Source organism: Aulostomus chinensis, chromosome 23 (assembly GCF_037954235.1).
Source record: "Aulostomus chinensis isolate RoL2024-O1b breed Wild chromosome 23, RoL_Achi_v1.0, whole genome shotgun sequence".
Taxonomy (NCBI): domain Eukaryota; kingdom Metazoa; phylum Chordata; class Actinopteri; order Syngnathiformes; family Aulostomidae; genus Aulostomus; species Aulostomus chinensis.
This window is the reverse complement of record NC_141342.1, coordinates 12,292,723-12,313,085: the sequence shown is the minus strand read 5'-3', so window position 1 is coordinate 12,313,085 and position 20,363 is coordinate 12,292,723. Positions and strand designations below refer to the sequence as shown.

The following is a 20,363-nucleotide window of genomic DNA, read 5'->3' as shown; positions in this document are numbered from 1 at the left end:
TCAAGGTATTGGTTTTCGTGGCGTTAAACTGAAATTTTACAACCCATTCGGTTAAATTTATCAATGACAACACACCTGTGCCAAGACAACTTTGTATTCCCATTCTGTATTAACCGAAATACGTAAATTTGAAAAACTAGAAGGTTTTTCTTTAGCTCTAAAATATAAATCGTATATTTGTTTCGCTTCCGCAACAGCCCAGAGGAAGATACTTGGACCGATATATGCGATAAGGTGCCGATATTATCGTGCATCCGTGAATTTGAAGATTTTCAGGCTGTAGACTAAAATAAAGCCGGAGCGTTATGAAAAGTTGAATGAAATATTTGCGTGAGGAATATTTAGTGTAAAACTTATTTCACATCAAACCCCTTCTCATTCATTTTAGTGCCGTAAACTTTGACCTATATCCCTGTTTATATTTTTTCCCGCGTGTAAACAGACCTTGTAGAAAACATACAGCCGTGACGCCCCCCCCCCCCCCCCTCAAAGCCACGGAATTTTATCGGTTAAAACAGTGTATTTCTTGAGTCCACGATCATCCAATTGTGCCTGCCAGTGTTTATTCTAAAGATAGAGGGAAGGACACGCCAACAGATGCATGCTGGAGGCTCTTCGCCTCCAGCATGCATCTGTTGGCGTGTCCTTCCCTCTATCTTTTAGCAATAAACACATGGACTAGGCACAATTCTGGATGATCGTCGTGTGACTCAGGGAAATGCGAGGTTTGTAACCGCATTAAATTACCCGTCGGCTCTCTGGAAGGGGGGGGAGAAGAAAACGGGACGCCCTCTTCGTTTTCCTCCTCCTCCTCCTCTTAATCCTCCTCCTCTGCTGGCGGATAACGGTGTTTGAGAAGTTATACAGGACCGACGGACAATAGCGGCGGGACGGACAGCGGGTATCCTCCTGAATGCGGTGTGCGTTGCTGTCCGAGCGAGAGTAAAGGCTGACTAAATCTCTACCATGGATGATTTGGGTGAGTATGAGCGCTGATCGGCGTTGGTTGCATGCTCTCCTATCTAGCAGGGATCTCAGGGAAGGGTGGTGTTACCAGAGGAAATAAGGACCCTCTCTCTGCTGACTCAGTTATTTTTCATGGGACACAACAGAAGGAGGATAATGTGCTCATATGGTTCTAACATTTAAAGGCGGGGAACCCTCACAAGGCTAGAACTTATCTGCTGCATCAAGTACATGTTACGCTTCCATCTCATGAGAATGCCTTTCTATCACGAACTTGACCTCTGGAGTGTTTCAAGCTGGTCCTGTAAATTCAATGAATTCCTTGTAAATTAGATTTGAATGGATCCACAGCGGGCCTTCTCTGCTAATCCATTAATATCAACAAGTCCGGCGCAGAAAAACCCGTAATGGGACCATAGTCTTCCATTTTGAAGGCTTGAGGATACAGTTAGGAAGGGGGCTATCTTTTTGTCTTGGTGAAGGAGGATTTGGTCTCGTGCTGGGAGCATTATGAGAAGAAATGTTTGGGAATAACTGTTTCGGAAAGTGCCCTGAAATAGCCCGGGGCCACGCTGCTATTTCACAAAGCCACAATGGAAACAGAAAAAGAGCCTGTTGCCTCGACTGCTGTAACCTTTTTTTTTTTTTCTTTCCCCAATCCTTCAAGTTCAAAACCTAACTTTACACTCTTCAAGGGACACATGGATAGAGCCAAGCACAACTGGGCACATCTGGATCGGGTTGCACACACAGTGAGGCCGAAGCTGACTGGTTGAGCGGTAGTCAGGGAAGCAGTGGCCATGTTTGGGACACTTGGTTTACGTTGTTGTCCAACAATCTTGTAAGTTTATGTGTTTGGATCTGGCGAGGATTTCAGCGAGAGAGACCACTTGTTGGAGAGGAACTTAGGCCAAGACAAACAAGTCGACAGCCAACTCTAAATATGGTCATAATTCCCATTGAGAGAAGTTCACCTCCTTATATGAGCAGTCTGTAAGAGTGTGTGTGAAAAGAGAGAGACAACCAAGAGGGGGGAGGAGGAGGACCGGCGGTATATGAACAAGATTCCCACCACATGGCCGTACCAGAGACGTGAATCATCCGGGGCAGAAGTGGCTTCAGGGATGAGCTATAGCTAAACTGTTTATGTTTAAGTCAACACAGATGTCGGAATTAAGACGTCTGCGTCAAACGTCCGTAAAACATCCGTCTGACAAGCTGACATCGACCCCCAGAACAGACACACAATGTCATATTTATTTGTGAATTTAATAAATATAAAGCACTGTAAACGTTTCATGAGAAGATGATAAAACACTCAGGTTGTATTTTTTTTTGACTGTGATATTTCTAATTATGCAGGAGTTTGCATTGTACTTTTTTTTTTTTTTTTTACTCTGGGGACTTCAACACTTCTGACATGGTTGGAGCACAAACAGTTCCAATCTTCAAAACACCTCCCTCGCTTTAGCTCCCATTTAAAACCATTTTAAAATACGTCAATACGTCTCATTTCAAAAGTTGTCACAAACCGTCAAAAGTCTGATGGCATCTGCTGCATACCGGACCAGAATTGGCTTCTTAACTGTGTGTGTGTGTGTGTGTGTGTGTGTGGTGCCACAAACCAATCAATAAAATTAGATTTTCACAGGGGACGGAGACGATTTTTGCCAGAGAGTCGTGAATTCTTTTTACTTTGTTTTTCAAGTTCACATGTTTTTAACCTGATAAATGTGACTTCAAATCTAAATTCTTGCTCAAAAGAAACCTTCCAAAAAACAACAACAACAACAACAACAAAACAAAAAAAACTCCCAAGAACCACATCTTGAGAAATTTATTAAATTCTTGACCGGTCGAAGAAGCAACAGTATTCATATTTTTTGTGAAAATCTCATCATAACTTTTTGAATAATCCACAATCCTGCTATCAGACAGACAAACTGCAGCGGCTGTTAAAAGCTTCAGCTAAGACTGATTGAATGCTTTAAACTAAAATATGACTCAAATTCTGACCCGATGATGGTGCTCAGTTCAATATTAACGGATGACTTCAGTTCATCTTGAGGACAAATGAGACAAAGAGCCACCGCTGATCCGTCTCTCTAGAGGAGACGAGGCATTTCCTTAGTTGACGGCCGCTATTAGAAATGTCAAGAATTTCTCTTGTAAAAATAACAAGGCTCAGCCAAACCGGCAGACTCTGCGCAACAATTTGAGATTATTCAAGTTCAGATGACTTCTCAGTGGCATACGAAGAAAAGTCAATGATGTCACACAGCTGCAAAGGCTAAAACACTCCTCTGTTTCTGGGCAGCCTCCACTTGAGCGTGGAGCGAGTGGGGGCGGAGTGGAATAAGATATCAGTGGCCAAACACTCTTCCTCCTCAGCATCCTTTCCAAACTGGCATGACTTGAATATAAAAGCAGCAGCAGCGTTCTTCTAACTGCACCGTGACGTTTGACGATCTCTGATTCTGACTGTCCTGTCCTCTGACTGGTGTCTGACGTGTGGGCTGGTTTTGCTGTGTCGGTCACACAGGCTGTCTGTTTCTCCTCAGGAGTGTCTGAGCCACTTAACTACCCTCTCAGTCCTCGTATTGTTGTCTTTGGTACGTAACTGTCTGCGCATGTCTTTCATCCCAGCCTGCCGACTATGTCCTGTCTGCCCTTCATCTCATGTCACGTACTTGTCCATCGCATGTTTTTGATGTCTCTTCTTTTCATTTTCCTTCTTTGTACACAAACACCATCATACACAGAGAGGTATTCTGGTATAGTCTTCAATTCATGTGTCACTCCAACCAAACTACCATCATTTTAGGGATGCACAATAATGTCAGCAGGTCATCAGTATTGACAGGTATCGGCACAGGTATCAGTCCAGGTATCGGTACAATTATCAGTATACGTATTGGTACAGGTATCAGTACAGTTATCGGTACGGGTATCGGTACAGTTATTGGTACGGGTATCGGTACAGTTATTGGTACACGTATTGGTGGAGGTATCGGTACAAGTATTGGTACAGTTATCAGTACTGGTAAAGTACAGTTATCAGTACAGATATTGGTACAGGCATCCGTACAGGTATTGGTGCACTTATCGGTACACGTATTGGTAGAGGTATCAGTACAGGTATTGGTACAGTTATCAGTACTGGTAAAGTACAGTTATCAGTACAGATATTGGTACAGGCATCCGTACAGGTATTGGTACAGTTATCAGTACTGGTAAAGTACAGTTATCAGTACAGATATTGGTACAGGCATCCGTACGGGTATCGGTACAGTTATTGGTACACGTATTGGTGGAGGTATCGGTACAAGTATTGGTACAGTTATCAGTACTGGTAAAGTACAGTTATCAGTACAGATATTGGTACAGGCATCCGTACAGGTATTGGTGCACTTATCGGTACACGTATTGGTACATGTATCAGTACAGGTATTGGTACAGTTATCAGTACTGGTAAAGTACAGTTATCAATACAGATATTGGTACAGGCATCCGTACAGGTATTGGTACAGTTATCGGTACACGTATTGGTAGAGGTATTGGTACAGGTATTGGTACAGTTATCGGTACACGTATTGGTAGAGGTATTGGTACAGTTATCAGGACTGGTAAAGTACAGTTATCGGTAGAGTTATCGGTACAGGTATCGGTACAATTATCTGTATACGTATTGGTACATGTATTGGTACAGTTATCGGTACAGGTATCAGTACAGTTATTGGTACAGTTACCGGTACACGTATTGGTACAGGTATTGGTACAGTTATCAGTACTGGTAAAGTACAGTTATCGGTAAGGATATTGGTACAGGCATCCGTACAGGTATCAGTACAGTTATTGGTACAGGTATCGGTACATTTACCGGTACACGTATTGGTACATGTATCAGTACAGGTATTGGTACAGTTATCAGTACTGGTAAAGTACAGTTATCGGTACAGATATTGGTACAGGCATCCGTACAGGTATCAGTACAGTTATTGGTACAGGTATCGGTACAGTTACCGGTACACGTATTGGTACATGTATCAGTACAGGTATTGGTACAGTTATCAGTACTGGTAAAGTACAGTTATCGGTACAGATATTGGTACAGGCATCCGTACAGGTATTGGTACAGTTATCAGTACTGGTAAAGTACAGTTATCGGTACAGATATTGGTACAGTCATCCGTACAGGTACTGGTACAGTTATCGGTACACATAACAGTACAGGTATCTGTACAGTTATCAGTACACATCTCGGCACAGTAATCAGTATCAGTACACTTATCGGCGTCGGTCTGATGGCCGCTATCTATGATGCAGAAACAATGAGGTAAATATAGAATTTATTCACTTTTCGAAATGTTTTAGAATAAAAGAAAAAACAATTTTGAACATGGCCAATGTTTACATGTGTTTTTCTATGATGGAGAATAGGAGCCGAGGATGAGGAGGAAAAAAGAGAGGAAGAGGACATCATTTTGTTGATATTCACTTTGACCAAAAAAAAAAAAGAAAAAGAAAAAAGTCAAAATGTCGACAATAAAGTCAAACTAATTCGGAGGAGAGGAATTTTTTTCATTGGGGATTTCGAGAGTAAAGATGAGATTTTGAGAATAAATTTGGCATTTTAAGGTTAAGCTCGACCTTTTCAGATGACAGCACGTACTACGTATGGACAGAAGATGTATCTCCTCCGAACTTTTTGACTTTATTGTTGAAATACAACATAATGAAAAAAAATCTCCCTCCTCTGATTTACTTCAACTTTATCCTCGGCATCTCAACATTTTGACTTCTTTTTTTTTTGAGAGTATAATGAGAGAAAAAGTTCTCGTCACATTTTTCTTCTTCCCTGGCCCTCATACTCTTTTGTAGTTTTTTAGTATGTATCATCTAAACTTGTCATACAGATAATATTGACATTGGTAAATATCGGCCAAATCAGTTGTAAAAATACTGGCGTATCAGAAATCCATTATCGTGCATCCCTAATATCTTTTATGTTGTTATGTCATCACCCTTTTTCTTCTTCTTCTTCTTCCGGATGCGGTTTATTTCCTCTCTCTTCCCCCCAGATGCCCTCCTGGCTGATTTGGAGAACACAGGCTCTCCTCTAGCTCGCTGTCCTGTCCTTCTCACTTCTGATCCACCACAGAACAGCGATCCTGCCTCCCAGGACCCCACCGAGTCCCGGCCACCACCGCCAGCCTACACCCCACAACAGGTACAGTCCATGGAACATTCCGGAACTGTTGTCTTACACAGAATCAGTTTTCAGTGTGTGCACACACGCCGTAATCACCATCTGTGTATTCCTGCTGCTTTTCTCCATTGCAACCTTTCATATTTGACCGTTTTCTTTTTTTCTCTCAGACTGTTTCTGCTGCAATGAAGTCCTCCCAGAACTCCAACCCGGATAAATTATACAGGTAAATCCTTCTCTTGTTTTCTCATGATTTGATCGAGCTGTACAAAATACTCCTCAAATCAGTACATGATCTTGAGCTAAACGAGAAAGCATGTGTATGAGGTACATTTCTGTCAGTATGAAAGATGAGAGACAAAGTAGCAAAGCCTCTAAAAGGGCCCCAATCAAATGAAATGCACTTAAGCACAAATTTCCTACATACCACAGGATTTTTTTTACCCCTCAATTTCATCTTGTAGATACGACGCAAAGGCTCATGGCTATTTTCCCTCTGTGCTCCTGACATCTATTATGTACCTCTTGTAACGTGTAAGTGTTTTGAAACTTGATAAAAGCGGAACACGATAGGCCTGTAAGACTAAATTGAGGGTAAAAAAAATTCAATTTTACGCAAGAACAAATTTGTTTAATGTCTCAAAGTGTTCGTGTGAGTAAATGCAAGCTTTTAACTGAATTACTCAACTTAAAAGCAACAGCAGGTCTCGGCACTCATTGGCTCTGAATTCGCGATGCGTTCAGGCTACTGGGAATTCAGAAAGTTCTCATTTGAAAAGGTCCTACTCTCAAGTTTCGAGCGATCGTATAGCAACAACAACGTTTTGAATCTTCTCTTTTCCTCAGAATACAGGACAGTGACAAACAACTTGTCCCTCATTCAATCAGTTGAAAGTGTTAAGTACTTTGGTTGCTGGCAAGAATGCTAATGCTATGTTAACAACATGGAAATCAGTCGTTTCTGTTTATCATCCAAATCTTCTGTGCTAGAGTGGCTTTTTTAGATCAACTACATTTCTTACTGCTCACCACAAACATTTACATGTCCAAGGACGTCACATTTATCTCACAGCTCCCTTAAACTTCCCTTTTCCCTCCATCGGAATGTCCCTATTTGACCAGTCCTTCCTGGATACACAATGATGTTGAAATATCTGTTTATAGAGATTGATGACAAACTAGGTGCTAGTGAGAGGAAAAAAATAATATTTTTCCAACTATTTAGACGATCATGATTGCCTTGGTCACAAGTGTTGACGTTGACGCGCCCCTGAACGTCTCCTGGCTCTGCTTGTCGTGTCTCTCCCACAGCACGGTGTGCAAACCGCGCTCTCCTCGAGCAGCAGATCCTCCTCCAGCCTTCTCCTCTTCCTCGCTGCTGGGGGGAGGTCTGAGTGAACTGGACCACCTGTTACAGGAGCTGAACGCCACCCAGTTCAACATCACAGGTTGCTCTTTGTTGCGATGCGTATCCCTGCGTCTACTTCCGAGGTGACTCTTGGCCTCATGACTTCTCTGCTTTCAGACGAGATACTGGCCCAGTTCCCTTCCTCAAAGAAAGATGAGAGAGACAAGATCAAGGATAAGGACACAAGCGCTCCCTCCAAGTAACTAGATTCATTTCTAAAAAGTATAAGAGTGCAATAAATCAACAAGAACTTCATACTCTGCAAGCCGATGAGATTTTTCTTTTTGGTTGAGAAGTGAAGCTACACTAATCAGAACATTTCCATTCTTATTATTCTTGCTGTGTCTGTGTGTTTTCCCATCAAACAAGGAAATGTATTTATTTTATTCACAAATTATAAGTAAGCAAAATGAATAAATATCTCGCATACATTCCATCAGTGCTAGCAGTTTTACTTCTTATCCAGGTGAGGTTTGGTTTATCAAAAATGTACAGTATTGAATTACTCCTGTTGCATGCAAACAGCCTGTTAAAAGCGCACAAAGTTTCATTGTTATGTTTGTTTTCTTCTGGACAGTATTTTTACATTAGTGCTCACGGAATGTGTCTTTTGTGTCTTTTGTATTCCAGCTCAGGGAAGCCTTCAGCAACGTCGGCCACACTGGAACTGGACAAACTCATGGCTTCTCTGTCTGACTTCAGAGTTCAGAGCACAGTAAGAGTCCCCAGCAGCATCCATTCATTCATTCACATCCCCCTCTCAACTGTTCTCACACAGCTTCTGATGACTCCTGGTGGACTCATGTTGACCTCATTATTACTGTGCAACACGCGCGCGCACACACACACACACACACACACACACACACACACACACACACACACACACACACACGCCTCCTGGGGTAAATCAGTCACCAGATATGGCCTCAAGATAGACATTGGTCTCAAGGAAGATATTTCCCACCTTAAGAATTTTAGATCTAGTTTTGTTTGTTTGTATGTTTGCTGTGTAATCTAATTATTCGGCTGCTAGCATGTGAGCTAACAAAGTTTTTTTTTTTTTCTGTTTGGTTCAAGTGTGCAGTCCAGCCGTGGGTAACAAACAAGCCTGGGAACAGTTTTCAATTCACTGTTAAACGCTCTTTACACCAGCGGAATCAAGCTGTTTCATTCATTACTTTTAATTTACCCGCTTCCTCTCTTAGTTGTAGATTTTACTTCAGGTCTTACAACTTGCAGAATTACTGAAGACCGTTAGCAGATGTACGTCTGTGCTTGTAACCAACCAGTCTTTAAGTTCCTGAGAGCTGGGTTTGTGTATTCTAGTTGTATGTCTTCATTAAGTGAACAAAAATATGAGTTGTGATTACAGATTGGGCTGCTGTTTGTGTGTTTGTGTCCATCAACTTATATCAAGTTTTGGCATATCCAAGATTTCTTTTAGAAAATCTGGACAGCAAAAAAAAAAGACCTTGGAATGTGATTTTTACAATTTTAATTCAAACCACATGTGAAGGTGGTTTGAAACCTGATTCAAATCAAATTTCATTCTCAGTGTTTCACGTCCAGATCTCAGTCTGGACACTCAAATAGGAATTCGAAGCATCTTTTGCTTGACTCACAAGCTGCTTCTCCGGTCGTACTGTCTTCCTTACATTTGTGTCTTGTTGCTGATGTCTGGACACAACAAATCTTACATCATCAGTTTCAAGTAATGTAGATCTGATTTGATTTACTGTCTGAACGAGGCCAGAGGTTTGACTCCTCTTTAAGTTACTTTTGGATCTGTGTATTGCAATCAAAAAAATAATGTTTGAGTCATTTGCAAGAGATGTTTTGAAATAGAAATTGCTAAGAAAATGATGGGCTCTCAAAAATTGACAGAATTACTTGCAATTGAAATGTTTCTTATTTCAGTGTTGATCCTTTTGCTTTGAAATTGATTTTTGAACCACAACTGTGAAACTCTTCTCTCCCTTCACCTAAAGTATGTTGGAAAATCTCAGTTAGACGTTTCCTATTTGGCGTGCTAGCAACAATCCAGGCAACAGGAGCCCAGAAATACCAAATATATCACACCGATATGAAGCAGTATTTGTCTTTTATTGTGAAATCCTCCTTGATTTATTCTGCAATTTTAGCCTTTACTGACAGCAGGGATGTGAAAAGAACAGTGAAAATGGACAGAGAAACATTCAGATGTGATGTGGCGGGCCTGGTCAGAATGAATGCACACACACACACACACACACACACGCACACACACATTGGATATGTATAACATATATTTTCCCCCTTATTTAAATAAATTGGATTTTTTTTTCTCAGGGTAACTGTAGATTGAGACAAATGTGCAAGATTCGTCTTTTGTCTCTTCCTAGCCAGCTGCACCCGTAAGCCCGGTGATTTCGGCAACGCCACCTCCGCAGCAGCCACAGCTGCCGCCGCAGCAGCCGCAGCAGCAGCAGCAGCAGCCGCAACCACCGCCACAGCAGCAGTCGCAGCCACTGCCGCAGCAACAGCAGCAGCAGCCTGTCGCCCCTCCACAACCCTCATCTGGAGGCTCACTGGACAGCATGCTGGGGCTCCTCCAATCAGATCTAAGCCGACAAGGAGTTCAAACATCCTCAAAAGGAAACTGTTCAGCCTGTCAGAAGCCAGTGGTTGGACAAGTGAGTGGTGTTATTTATACGTTTCCATATTGGTAATATTGATAATATTACTCATACTGATCATAAGGAATATAAAGGACATCTGCACCTTAAAAGGAACCAACTTTTTAAAGAAACTTATTTGCCATCCACCCCAGAGATGCATGCAGAAGAGAACTGAGACCCCCAGAGACCAGCTGAGTATTTGTTAGCTTTGCACAATGAATGGTCATGTATGGGAAGTGTTAGCATATCTCTGTCAAAAGTCTGGGAGGTTGAGGATGTTGGGTTGTCCCCCAGTAATCCTCCTCATCCTCTCCAGAAAGACAGCCATGATTAGTAGCCGCAGTTGCTCTTCTAGTTGTGAACAATTTGTTTTGTTGGCTGACGTTACCATGGAGATTATGAGGTGATTTGTCAAATGACTGCCCCCGATTATGTGCCTGAGTCTTCAATTCCATTGTCGTATAATTTTAAGTTCTTATTTTACTAGCAACATTTCTCCGTTTTGGAGAAAAGTGTATTTTATTACTTTTGAAGGAGCTATGCTAACACTTCCCACCCACTACCATTCATCGTGCTAAGCTAACTCCTCTCTTGGTCTAAAGAATATATAGAGAAAAAGATATCTATCTTTTCGTCTGGCTCTGAGGAAGATGTCAAAAAAGGTGTTAGTCCCCAATAAAATCCCTTAACCAACAGCTAAAAGGTTACATTCACCTCATATAACAAACAATTCTGGTTTTATTATAATTTCTATAAAATTACTTGTCAGCATCTTACACAAGTTTAACACTGGTGTGATGACGAAATCTGTCCACAGACCAATAGAAGTACATAAAAAAACACCTGCCAAAGTATTCAAAACCACCTCAATGGACCACATTTTGTTATGATCACACACACACACAAAAAAAAACACGGCTACACTGCTTAAAAACTACACAAATAATAATAGCTAATTCCTCTTTGCCATATATTAATTCAGAGTACAGCACCAGGAAAAAAAAAAAGAAAATTTGAACGTACATTTCCAGCTGGAGCAGAGCACGGAGGTAGACTAACCGCCACAGGAGCTTCCCACATTTGAAGTTTCATGTCAGCTGCGCTGTGATGTGTAACATCTCTCATGAAGAGGATGTTCTGCTGTGTGTTTGCTCCTTCAGGTGGTGACAGCTTTGGGGAAGGTTTGGCACCCGGAGCACTTTGTGTGCACCGAATGTGAGACCGAGCTGGGCAGTCGCAACTTCTTTGAGAAGGACGGACGGCCGTACTGCGAGTCAGACTACTTCACCCTCTTCTCCCCTCACTGCGCACACTGCAACAAGCCCATACTAAATGTAAGAGACTTGGAACTGTTCTCATATATGAAAAAATATTCCATTGGTCCTGGATTTTCCATCTGACTGTTTTTTTTTTAATTTTATTTTTATTCCTCTTGTCTTTCAGAAAATGGTCACAGCTCTGGACAAGAACTGGCACCCAGAGTGTTTCTGCTGTGTTAAATGCAGCCGGACGTTTGGAGAGGAAGGTAATTGGCGGCGCACATCCTGTCTGGGTCCAACACACAATAGTGAATAGGAGATCTCACAAGCGCGTTGCCCTCCAATCAAACGCATGATTCTCAGTTCGTTTTATCATGAACCTGTAAATGAGGGATTCTTTTCTTCTTCTAAGCTGCTAACCTCTTTAAAACATCTTATTTGCTTGAGTTTTAAGGAAGAATTTTAAGTCGAAAATGCCATTTTCTATAAAAAAAAAAGTGAAAATAATGTCTTCCTCAGGGTTCCATGACCGTGAGGGTCAGCAGTACTGCCAGCAGTGCTTCTTGACCTTGTTTGCCTCTCGCTGTCAAGGCTGCAGCCAACCCATCCTGGAAAACTACATCTCAGCGCTCAACGCTCTGTGGCACCCACAGTGCTTCGTATGTAGGGTGAGTGTTTTCTGTCCTATGCAGACTAAGTTCCATCATGAGTCACGGCTCTCTGTGGTGAATGACTCGTCCCCTCTCGTCTTCAGGAGTGCTACAGCCCCTTCGTCAATGGCAGCTTCTTCGAACACGAGGGTAAGCCGCTGTGCGAGGCCCATTACCACCAGTCCCGTGGCAGCGTGTGTCAGGCCTGCCAGAAGCCCATCCTGGGTCGGTGTGTCACTGCCATGGGCGCCAAGTTCCACCCTCATCACCTTGTGTGTCACTTCTGCCTGAAGCCCCTCAGTAAAGGCTGCTTCAAGGAGCAGGAGAACAAGCCCTACTGCCACCCCTGCTTCATCAAACTCTTTGGCTGAGGACGCAGCAGACCTCCTCCTCTGAGTCACCAAGTGAAGCTGTGTGACTTCAAGGCCTCCATTAGGGGTTTTTGTACTGCGGGAATGTGGGTGGAGCTGGTCTCTTTCTTGGTTTTCAGAATTATTGGAGTCCATATATGACGGGGAGAGAAATTAAAGCCATCCAACCCATTTCATTTCTGTTTGATAAAAAAAGTGGACTGCATTCTGACTGGCAGTGTGAAATATAACTGTAGCATTGACACAAAATGATGCCAAATGATTTTTTTTCATGTATGTGAATATTTTACATACTGTATTGATTCAAATTGAATATGGAAAATTGAATTCTTTTGCCAAAGGTAGAGAAGAGAGCAAATTTATTGTTTCTGTGAAGGACTTGTACTGTTGTGCCCCTTTAATATATTTGCTTAAATTGCAAAAAAGTATAACTGCGATTGCCTTTATATGATGTATGCTGCCTGCTATGTTTAGTATAACAAATGAAGGTATCATATGTTTATTATCAGATATTTTACATTATTCTCTCACTATTGCTGTATGCAATTTGCCAAAGACAGTTCTGAAGAACAAAATAAACACATTTATTTTGCTGTTTCATGGTGAATGAATCAAAGAAACTGTGAAATTTATGGTGAAAAGTTGAAGAGACGCTTTGAGAAAATGCTCAAATAAACAAGACAATAAGAAAATAGTAACAGGTTTTATATGGAACGATACCAGGCAGCTTGCAGTTAACGCTATCTGTAAACCTTGTAGAAAATTAGAAGATGAATTTTAATTTGCAGAGAAACAATGCAGACTGTTATAGGCTTGGTTTAAACACAGAATACTACAAACAACATCTGACTAGTCCATTAAAGTCAGAAATAATCTGAATCTGAAAAATACGTTAAACAGCCAGTTTGAGTTTATTGTTAAATGTGATATAGAATTCGTGACGGTAGTTTTAGCACCCCTGCTTTAAAAAGAGACACCCGTGTCTGTCAAAAATAAAAAAGAATGCTTCCCTGTGAATAAAATGGTTTGTCTGCTGCCTTTCTGCTTAAGGATAAATACATCAATTTCCAGCTCAAGTTAATTTAACATAATTACATAACACAGTTGTGCCAAAGACACACTTTGAGACAAACTGTTTATGAAAAAGGGCTGTACAAACAAAATTGCCTTGCTTTGTCACTAATTTTTCCCCCCTCTTTACTTATCTACTAGATGGATCATTATTAAAGATTTTAATATTTTCTTTTGTCTTCAATATGAATCTTAGGTCAGACTTTGAAAACAGGTGATGTAGAATAAAGAGCGTCTGCCAGGTAAAACTGGGTCAGGCGAGATTGTAGTGGCGTAGCCTTTGCTCAATCAATCAATCATTCATGACGTGGATAAATAAGAATTTTCATTTGCTGCAGAGATATCTATTATTTTTCACGTGTGCAGTGGTCCTGTTAGCTGCAGTTTAAAAAAAATACATTTTGACCACTGAGTGTCGCTAGTCACTCGTTAAAATCCTCCAAAGAACCACCAGGTAAAAATGAAGAAACGTGTCCAGTATTCTGGCTTAATACAGTTTGTTAGATGAGAAATTAACTTCAAAACCTAAATAAAAACAGCGTAAAATGATGCTAGCGAGACGACGCCTGCTTTTAGGCGCGTTGACGTCAGCACGTTGTAGCGTCGCACAGGTGAATTCAATTAAAAAAATTAAATGAGGCTCCTTCGCTGTCTGACGAGAGACAGCAGGCAACTGCGACCGTAGTCACCGTGGCCTGTCGGCTTCTGGAGAAAATAAAATACCTCCCAAATTTACCATGAATGATTTAGGACACCAGCAAGTAAGTCCGCATCATTTTAGACACTTTTACCTGCGGAAAATATGATTTTATTGGACAAATTACACCAAAATGTGACCAAGTCGCTTGCCCTTCCACTCCGCTAACATGGAATGCTATAAAAGTATTTTACTACAGTATAGGGAAGCTTAAATGTCCTTCAATAAGTATTAGATTTTTGGAAAAATACAAACACTTTCTGGTGTAGCCCAAGATGATTGTTTGGTGTGTTTGACTCCTCCATGATGTGTGTTTGTACAGGGTCCTGAGAAAGAGTCCCAGCCTCAGTGGCCTGAGAATGGAGAGGAGTGGAGTGATGGGGAGGATGAGACCCGCATGGACTGTGGGCTCCTGCAGGCCATGGCAGAGGAGGATGAGGAGATCAACATCTACAATGAGGAGACTTTCGGGATGGGTGTGTAGACTTGCAGAGTGCTTTCATAGAACACAGGCAAAAAACAAACAAAAAAAGATGAAAAAAAATCATTTAAAAGAGCCTCCATACAACCAAAGAAAATAAGAAATTCATTTTGTAATCAAAGAGAATAAGTTACCAGGACTCACTCTGAGTTTGACACAGCTTTATCTAATCAAATGTGAAGCTAACTAATATTTCTTAAAGTCGCTACTCTTCATGTGATCAAGGAACTTTTCTGCTCCGTATTTGTATCCTAGATGTAGATGTTCAAGGGACCACTGAAGACCCTAGCACCAGCCTCCTTCAGTTCAGAGAGCCACCGCCTCCCCCGCCAACACCAGTATTGAAACCGCCATCTCCCCAAAGCTCCCCCTCCCCTCCCAGACAGAGACCCCAGTATCTGCCCCGGGGCCCCCCAGGGCAGCGCAGTAGAGGTAGGGGACAGAGGAGAGGACTGGGCAGGGGGCAGTTGTTTGAAGACCCAGCTGTGATGAGGATAGTAGAGGGGCGGCCAAGCCTCAAGGTGATGCAGGTTTACCATTAAGGTCTGAACTTGAGGTCCACGGTACCCTGTCCTCATTTTGGTCTGTTCTACTTTTGAAGAGTCTGGACAGTGCCATAGTGGACTGTGGTAACGCCATATACCAGAACACCTTTGAAGAGGATGTGAGTGCAATCATCAAAAACCCTATTCTCTTGTCACTTTATTTGGCTAATATTTATGTTCATTTCCATTCTGTAGTGGATGGCGCCCTCCTACAGAAAGACCAGGAAAATCTCAGGATCAATACTTCAGGTTAGAGTTGCCAAAGAACCGTCTTTGTCGCACGTATGACACCGATTCACCTAAACATAGCTGTCTTATTTTATTCTGTTTCATAGGACAGTGCAATAGTGTGTGTGATTGATGGTCACAGAGGCAGAGGTCAGCACCTGACCTCCAACTTCCTGGATTTGCCATATCCTGTCTCTTCCTTCAGGGGCAGGAGAGGCGAACCCAGGGGACCCTACTCCAGGAGACAATTTGGCCTTAGGAGCCCCACTCAGGTGGAGTATCTGTCTCATCAAAAAAAAAAAAAAAAGAGAGAGAATAAGAGAAAATGATTTTATTGTTCCAGCCAGGTGAAATGATTATTCTATTCTTCCTGTAGATTGAGGTAAATGCAAATTAGCTTAGCACAGACAACTCTGGATAGAGCTCAACTAGCTTTTTCCAGGCTTCATGTTAAGCTAAGTCACCTTTATTTAGATGATACAATGTCAGGCCAACGTGGCAATAAACGTGACTAAGCAATCATCCCAGCTCTTGCCTGGAAGAGAGCGGTCTTACCCTCAGTAGATGTGGGTCAGCTCTTACAGAGAGACATTTGGCACCGGTAACATGCACTGCTGTGGGCAGGGTCCCGGAAAACAGATGCACACGCACACCAGTTTGACCATCTTCCTCCTGCAGGTGTATGCACTTACAATACCAGGATCCCCCTATTGTCACATCAACGGTTAACCCACTGCTGCATTACAATCAGGTTTATTACATCATCAGTTTTGACCCAATCTCAAAGTAAATATCAGATGTAGTAGCAAGTAAAAGTAGCTTCATTTGTGCTGACTCATGAGTTTCTCTGTGTTGAGTCAGACAGGAGGCTACATGTATCCTTCAAGCCGGCCGTGCCCCTCCACGCCTCAGTCTCTGACGCCCAAAATGATGCAACTTCGCTTCGGTGCCAACTCACCAAGGCCGTCCCCCTTTTACAGCCCCTCGTCTAATCCCGTGCAGCACTTCAGGTGTGTGACCATCAGAATGTTTGATCTGCTGCCTGAGATATTTGCCTGCAAATTTGCATTGAGTATTGTCACGAATTGGCAATCTTGTTTCTGGCGGCATGATTACTCAAACCTGCCGCCTGTGAACTTCATGCAACTCCAAGCTTGAATATGTTAGCATCTGCAGTGTAAAGTAGCAGCAAGGGATAATTGTTCAGTCCTGAGTCAGAGAATGTACGTCTGAATTGAAATGTGAATGTAGGCCTGTCATGAAAGGAAATGTCTGTGAGAAATGAGTTTGTTGTGTGTGAGAAGGGATTTCACTCGAAGTGCAAACCCTGTGAAATCAGTTAACCTTTAGATCCAGCTCTTCATTGAACACCCTCTGTTTTGTTAGCTAAAATTAAATGCGGTTTAATGGTAAATGGAAACATTAATGGAATGATGAAATGGGAGGTTTCTCGTTTTATATGAGATTTTTCTTTTTTTAAGTTTTAACACTGTTATTCAAACCATAACTATGTTGTTAAGCCATTGAGGAAAAATGACGTTGTGTTGGTTTCTGCAGAGTAAATTCTTCCTTTGTTGTCGAAGCTGTGCTGTGAGTATGTGCTTGTAGTGGAGGGTCCCGCCAAACATGAATGGAGAGTGAATTTGACCCACAGGTACCCCGGTCCAGTCACACAGCTCCACCCACAACATAAACGCCTCTTAAGCCAAAAACAGCGTTTATTCCATAGGTGGGTACCACATCTTCCACTCTGTCAAACCAAGATTATTAAAATGACAAAAATATTTATTGTAATTACGACGTGTTTAGTAGAAAATCTGAGGGCTGGGATCCTTACTGCAACCTGATGACGACCAAAGAGAAGGAGTGGATCACCCGACTACAGATGATTCAGCTGCAGAGTGAGAATCCGTATCTGGAGGACTACTATTACCAGGTAGGACATCATTTTATTCTGTCTCTAAGTCAGATACCTCAGCTGCCTCCCTGTCGTCATCCAAAAACGCTGGAACTTTGAACAGCTACTTCCTGGATAAAATACAAATTCCACAGATTCCACAGATTAGAGGGTTGTATAGTAGGTGTCCTGATTGGTGTCTTTGTGCTGTCGTAGGAGTACTATCGGCGAGTAGAAGCCAAGATGGCTGAGGAGGAGCTGGGCATCAGGAGCAAGAGGGAGCCACCAAAGCTCACCACACCGTATATAACCAAAACAGACTCGTACACACCAGGTTCTCTCTCGCTTTCTCTCTTTGTCCCTCTGATATTCTTTGTTATGTGCTGTTTTCAGCCACACATGCACACACTACATTCTTTTCTCCAGTGTGAAGTGTTTTTCTCTTTCAGTGGTGCACATTGAAGGCTCCTTAGGTCAAGTTGCTGTGTCCACGTGTTACTCTCCTCGCCGCGCCATTGGTGCAGTTCATGCAGTCCAAGCTCAGGGTCCTCTTGAGGTGACAGTTTTCCAAACCTCTGGGCCATCTTTGAAGTGAGTTAACATCTCCTCCCTGATGCTATGACTTATTTCTGCTTTTGTAGGAACAGAAGGACACCAGACAACAGCGATTAGAGGTTCTCAGCAAAATAGAAAAGGTGGGTGCTGATGCAGAGAGATGTTTTTAAGTGTTTTGGCAGCATCTTCATCCATCACACCTGTTCTTCCCTGCAGTTGTTTATAGTTCAGTTGGAGGTGGAGGAGACGGAGAGGATGAAGACCACTGTTTTGTCTGAAGCGGAAGAAAGACGGTTAATGGAGAAGACCCAGAGGAAAGTGGAGTACATCTACTCCCAGATGCAACACCACGATCCTCTGTGAGTGACAAATACATGAAGAGGGATACTTGTAATCATTTGATGGATCCTAACATTTACTCTTCCAACATCATGTAGAGACTCTGGAGAGGAGTTTCTTCCTTTCCTGCTGGTCACAAAAGGCAAAAAGCTCGTTGCCCGTCTCTTTCCATTCCTGAAACATGATTCTGCGGTAAAGATCCTGAGGATTGTGACCTCAAATTTGCCAACACTGATGAGCAGAGACCCAGATGAGGTGGGGAAGTTATTTTAAAATGACTTTGTCAACATTGCTGTGCAGCAAAATGAGGAAATGCATTATTTTTCCCTTGCAAAAGCTTTCCACAGAAGTGTTTGTTAGTACTAACATCGCGTTTGACTTTTAGGCCCTTCCAGTGCTCTACTCACCTCTTCGAAATGTGATTGGGGGCCTGACATTCAGTCAGCTGATCGGGGTCCTCAAAGATCTGACATCGTCTGAGACTCTTTCGACTTTCGAGTGCCTCACACTTACATGTCAGAACAAGGTCTTTCTATTGCTGCTTTGCTTCCATATTCATCTTTTTTGGTGACAATTTGAGTTTTTCTGAATCATCAATCCTTTTCAGTTTGGATTGTCCTTGCTCTACGCTCTCCTGTCCCAAGGAGAGAAGCTGCTGTCCTCGGGCGTTCCTCTAGAGCCCAGCATCGGTGACTTTGAGACCTGGTGTGGAGCTTCACTCTAATGTTCCTCTAGAGGAGATTGTTTTAATGTCCTTTTGTGTATTAAGACTCAAGTGTTCTTGATTTTTTTTTTAATGTATTTGTTTAAATTTGATTCTATTTTTAAGGACGGACACAATATTCCAGGTGGCGGGGCAGCTCTCCCAGTGTTCTCTGGTGGAGCCGCTCCTCATGCCTTCCAACCTGCTCACTCTCTTCTGTCGTTACCTGGACAAGCGCACCGTGCATCAGCTGAAGAGCAACATGGAGTAAGTTCAAATTGTTTTGAGGTTGTTTCTATTGAAGCTTTCTGTGTTTAACCCAAATGCAAATATCTTTATGTAGGTCTGCAACAGGATTCGTGGCACTTCCATCGTAAGGTGGACGTTATCCGATGAGATGCTGAGCTAACGACCAGGTTGTGGTGAGCACTAGTGTGAAAGGAGCCGAAGCGTAGCCCTGACTCCTCAGTGTTCATCACAATGGAAACGATGTAATATACCTGTGTTAAAAGTATTATTTCTTTTGCCCCTCTCCCTTCTTCCCTTCACATTTTTTGCACTCAAACTGTTTCCCTTCTTTTTTATTTCCTTTATCTGATCTTTTTTACTTTCCCCTGTTTGGTCTCCAAATTCTAAATTCACAAATCCAAGTTGTATTTTTTTTTTTCCCTACCCAAAGCAAGAGTTGCCACGGGAACATAATTAGACAGCTGCTCAACATTTCTGTTTTCCAAATATTAAATGAGCTGGATCAGATATTAGTGACCAGGTTGAGGATGGTATAGCAGTTCATGATGAACCTATATGTTGATTTATCATAATCACAGAGGACGTTGTCATGGCATGGCCCATGCACATAAGCCATGCACTTTGCGTTTTTGTAAAAAGGCATGCATTGTGTATACATGTGTAGCATTTATGATGTATGTGATGTAACCTTCCATCTTAGATGTTTCAGTTGTAAAGAGATTTTTATTTATTGTATTAATTTGGAAACAGTAATAATTTAAATTGCACCCTTGTAGAGCACTTGCAATAAATAAAAAAAATCTTTAAAAATGTTTAACAGTTTGATCCAGCTTGCAGAATTTTATCTATGTAAAACTTCCCAAAATATTCCAAAGTTATAAAAAAAATTACAATAAAAATAACTAGTAAGACAAAAACGTGCCAAGAAAGGGCAGAAAATGAGATGCAGTATCACTGAAAATGCTCATAGTTCATGTGCTTTAATGCATCAGTAACTTCATGAAAGATTGACAGCGGGGGGGCTTCTTCAGTGGAGTCCTGAGTTTGTCAACCATAAAAAGGAAGAAACCTGATT

The 20,363-nt window shown here is 42.0% G+C and overlaps 2 protein-coding genes across 4 annotated transcripts; both read left to right on the top strand.

Annotated features, from left to right (window-relative positions):
* The first annotated feature begins 785 nt into the window (after positions 1 to 785).
* LOC147239614 (transforming growth factor beta-1-induced transcript 1 protein-like) lies at positions 786 to 13,569 on the top strand. 2 transcript variants are annotated; one of them, XM_086194679.1, is made up of 12 exons: positions 786 to 979; positions 3,528 to 3,578; positions 6,048 to 6,196; positions 6,346 to 6,401; positions 7,487 to 7,623; positions 7,701 to 7,782; positions 8,214 to 8,298; positions 9,968 to 10,258; positions 11,404 to 11,577; positions 11,687 to 11,768; positions 12,022 to 12,170; positions 12,257 to 13,569. In XM_086194679.1, exons 1-12 carry the CDS (start codon positions 967 to 969, stop codon positions 12,521 to 12,523), a joined length of 1,536 nt encoding a protein of 511 aa, XP_086050805.1. In that variant the 5' UTR covers positions 786 to 966; the 3' UTR covers positions 12,524 to 13,569. The 2 variants fall into 2 exon arrangements, with proteins under 2 accessions (XP_086050805.1, XP_086050806.1); XM_086194680.1 differs by lacking the exon at positions 3,528 to 3,578 and having other exon boundaries at positions 788 to 979; positions 12,257 to 13,448.
* Positions 13,570 to 14,218: 649 nt separating this feature from the next.
* patl2 (PAT1 homolog 2) lies at positions 14,219 to 20,098 on the top strand. 2 transcript variants are annotated; one of them, XM_086194672.1, is made up of 18 exons: positions 14,219 to 14,355; positions 14,614 to 14,767; positions 15,028 to 15,293; positions 15,374 to 15,436; positions 15,513 to 15,566; positions 15,653 to 15,817; positions 16,407 to 16,555; positions 17,200 to 17,274; positions 17,358 to 17,481; positions 17,659 to 17,776; positions 17,892 to 17,998; positions 18,084 to 18,137; positions 18,214 to 18,356; positions 18,435 to 18,591; positions 18,722 to 18,862; positions 18,944 to 19,041; positions 19,166 to 19,306; positions 19,383 to 20,098. In XM_086194672.1, the coding sequence occupies exons 1-18, from the start codon at positions 14,332 to 14,334 to the stop codon at positions 19,414 to 19,416; spliced, it is 2,067 nt and encodes a 688-aa protein (XP_086050798.1). In that variant the 5' UTR covers positions 14,219 to 14,331; the 3' UTR covers positions 19,417 to 20,098. The 2 variants fall into 2 exon arrangements, with proteins under 2 accessions (XP_086050798.1, XP_086050797.1); XM_086194671.1 differs by having other exon boundaries at positions 17,355 to 17,481.
* Positions 20,099 to 20,363: the final 265 nt, after the last annotated feature.

Coding starts and splice junctions, on each gene's coding strand:
- LOC147239614 (XM_086194679.1), top strand. Junction 3,579..6,047: donor TCCTCGTATTGTTGTCTTTG/GTACGTAACTGT, acceptor TCTTCCCCCCAG/ATGCCCTCCTGGCTGATTTG. Junction 6,197..6,345: donor CAGCCTACACCCCACAACAG/GTACAGTCCATG, acceptor TTTTTCTCTCAG/ACTGTTTCTGCTGCAATGAA.
- patl2 (XM_086194671.1), top strand. CDS start 14,332: ATGAATGATTTAGGACACCAGCAA. Junction 15,818..16,406: donor GCCTTAGGAGCCCCACTCAG/GTGGAGTATCTG, acceptor GTGTTGAGTCAG/ACAGGAGGCTACATGTATCC. Junction 17,275..17,354: donor AAACAGCGTTTATTCCATAG/GTGGGTACCACA, acceptor CGACGTGTTTAG/TAGAAAATCTGAGGGCTGGG.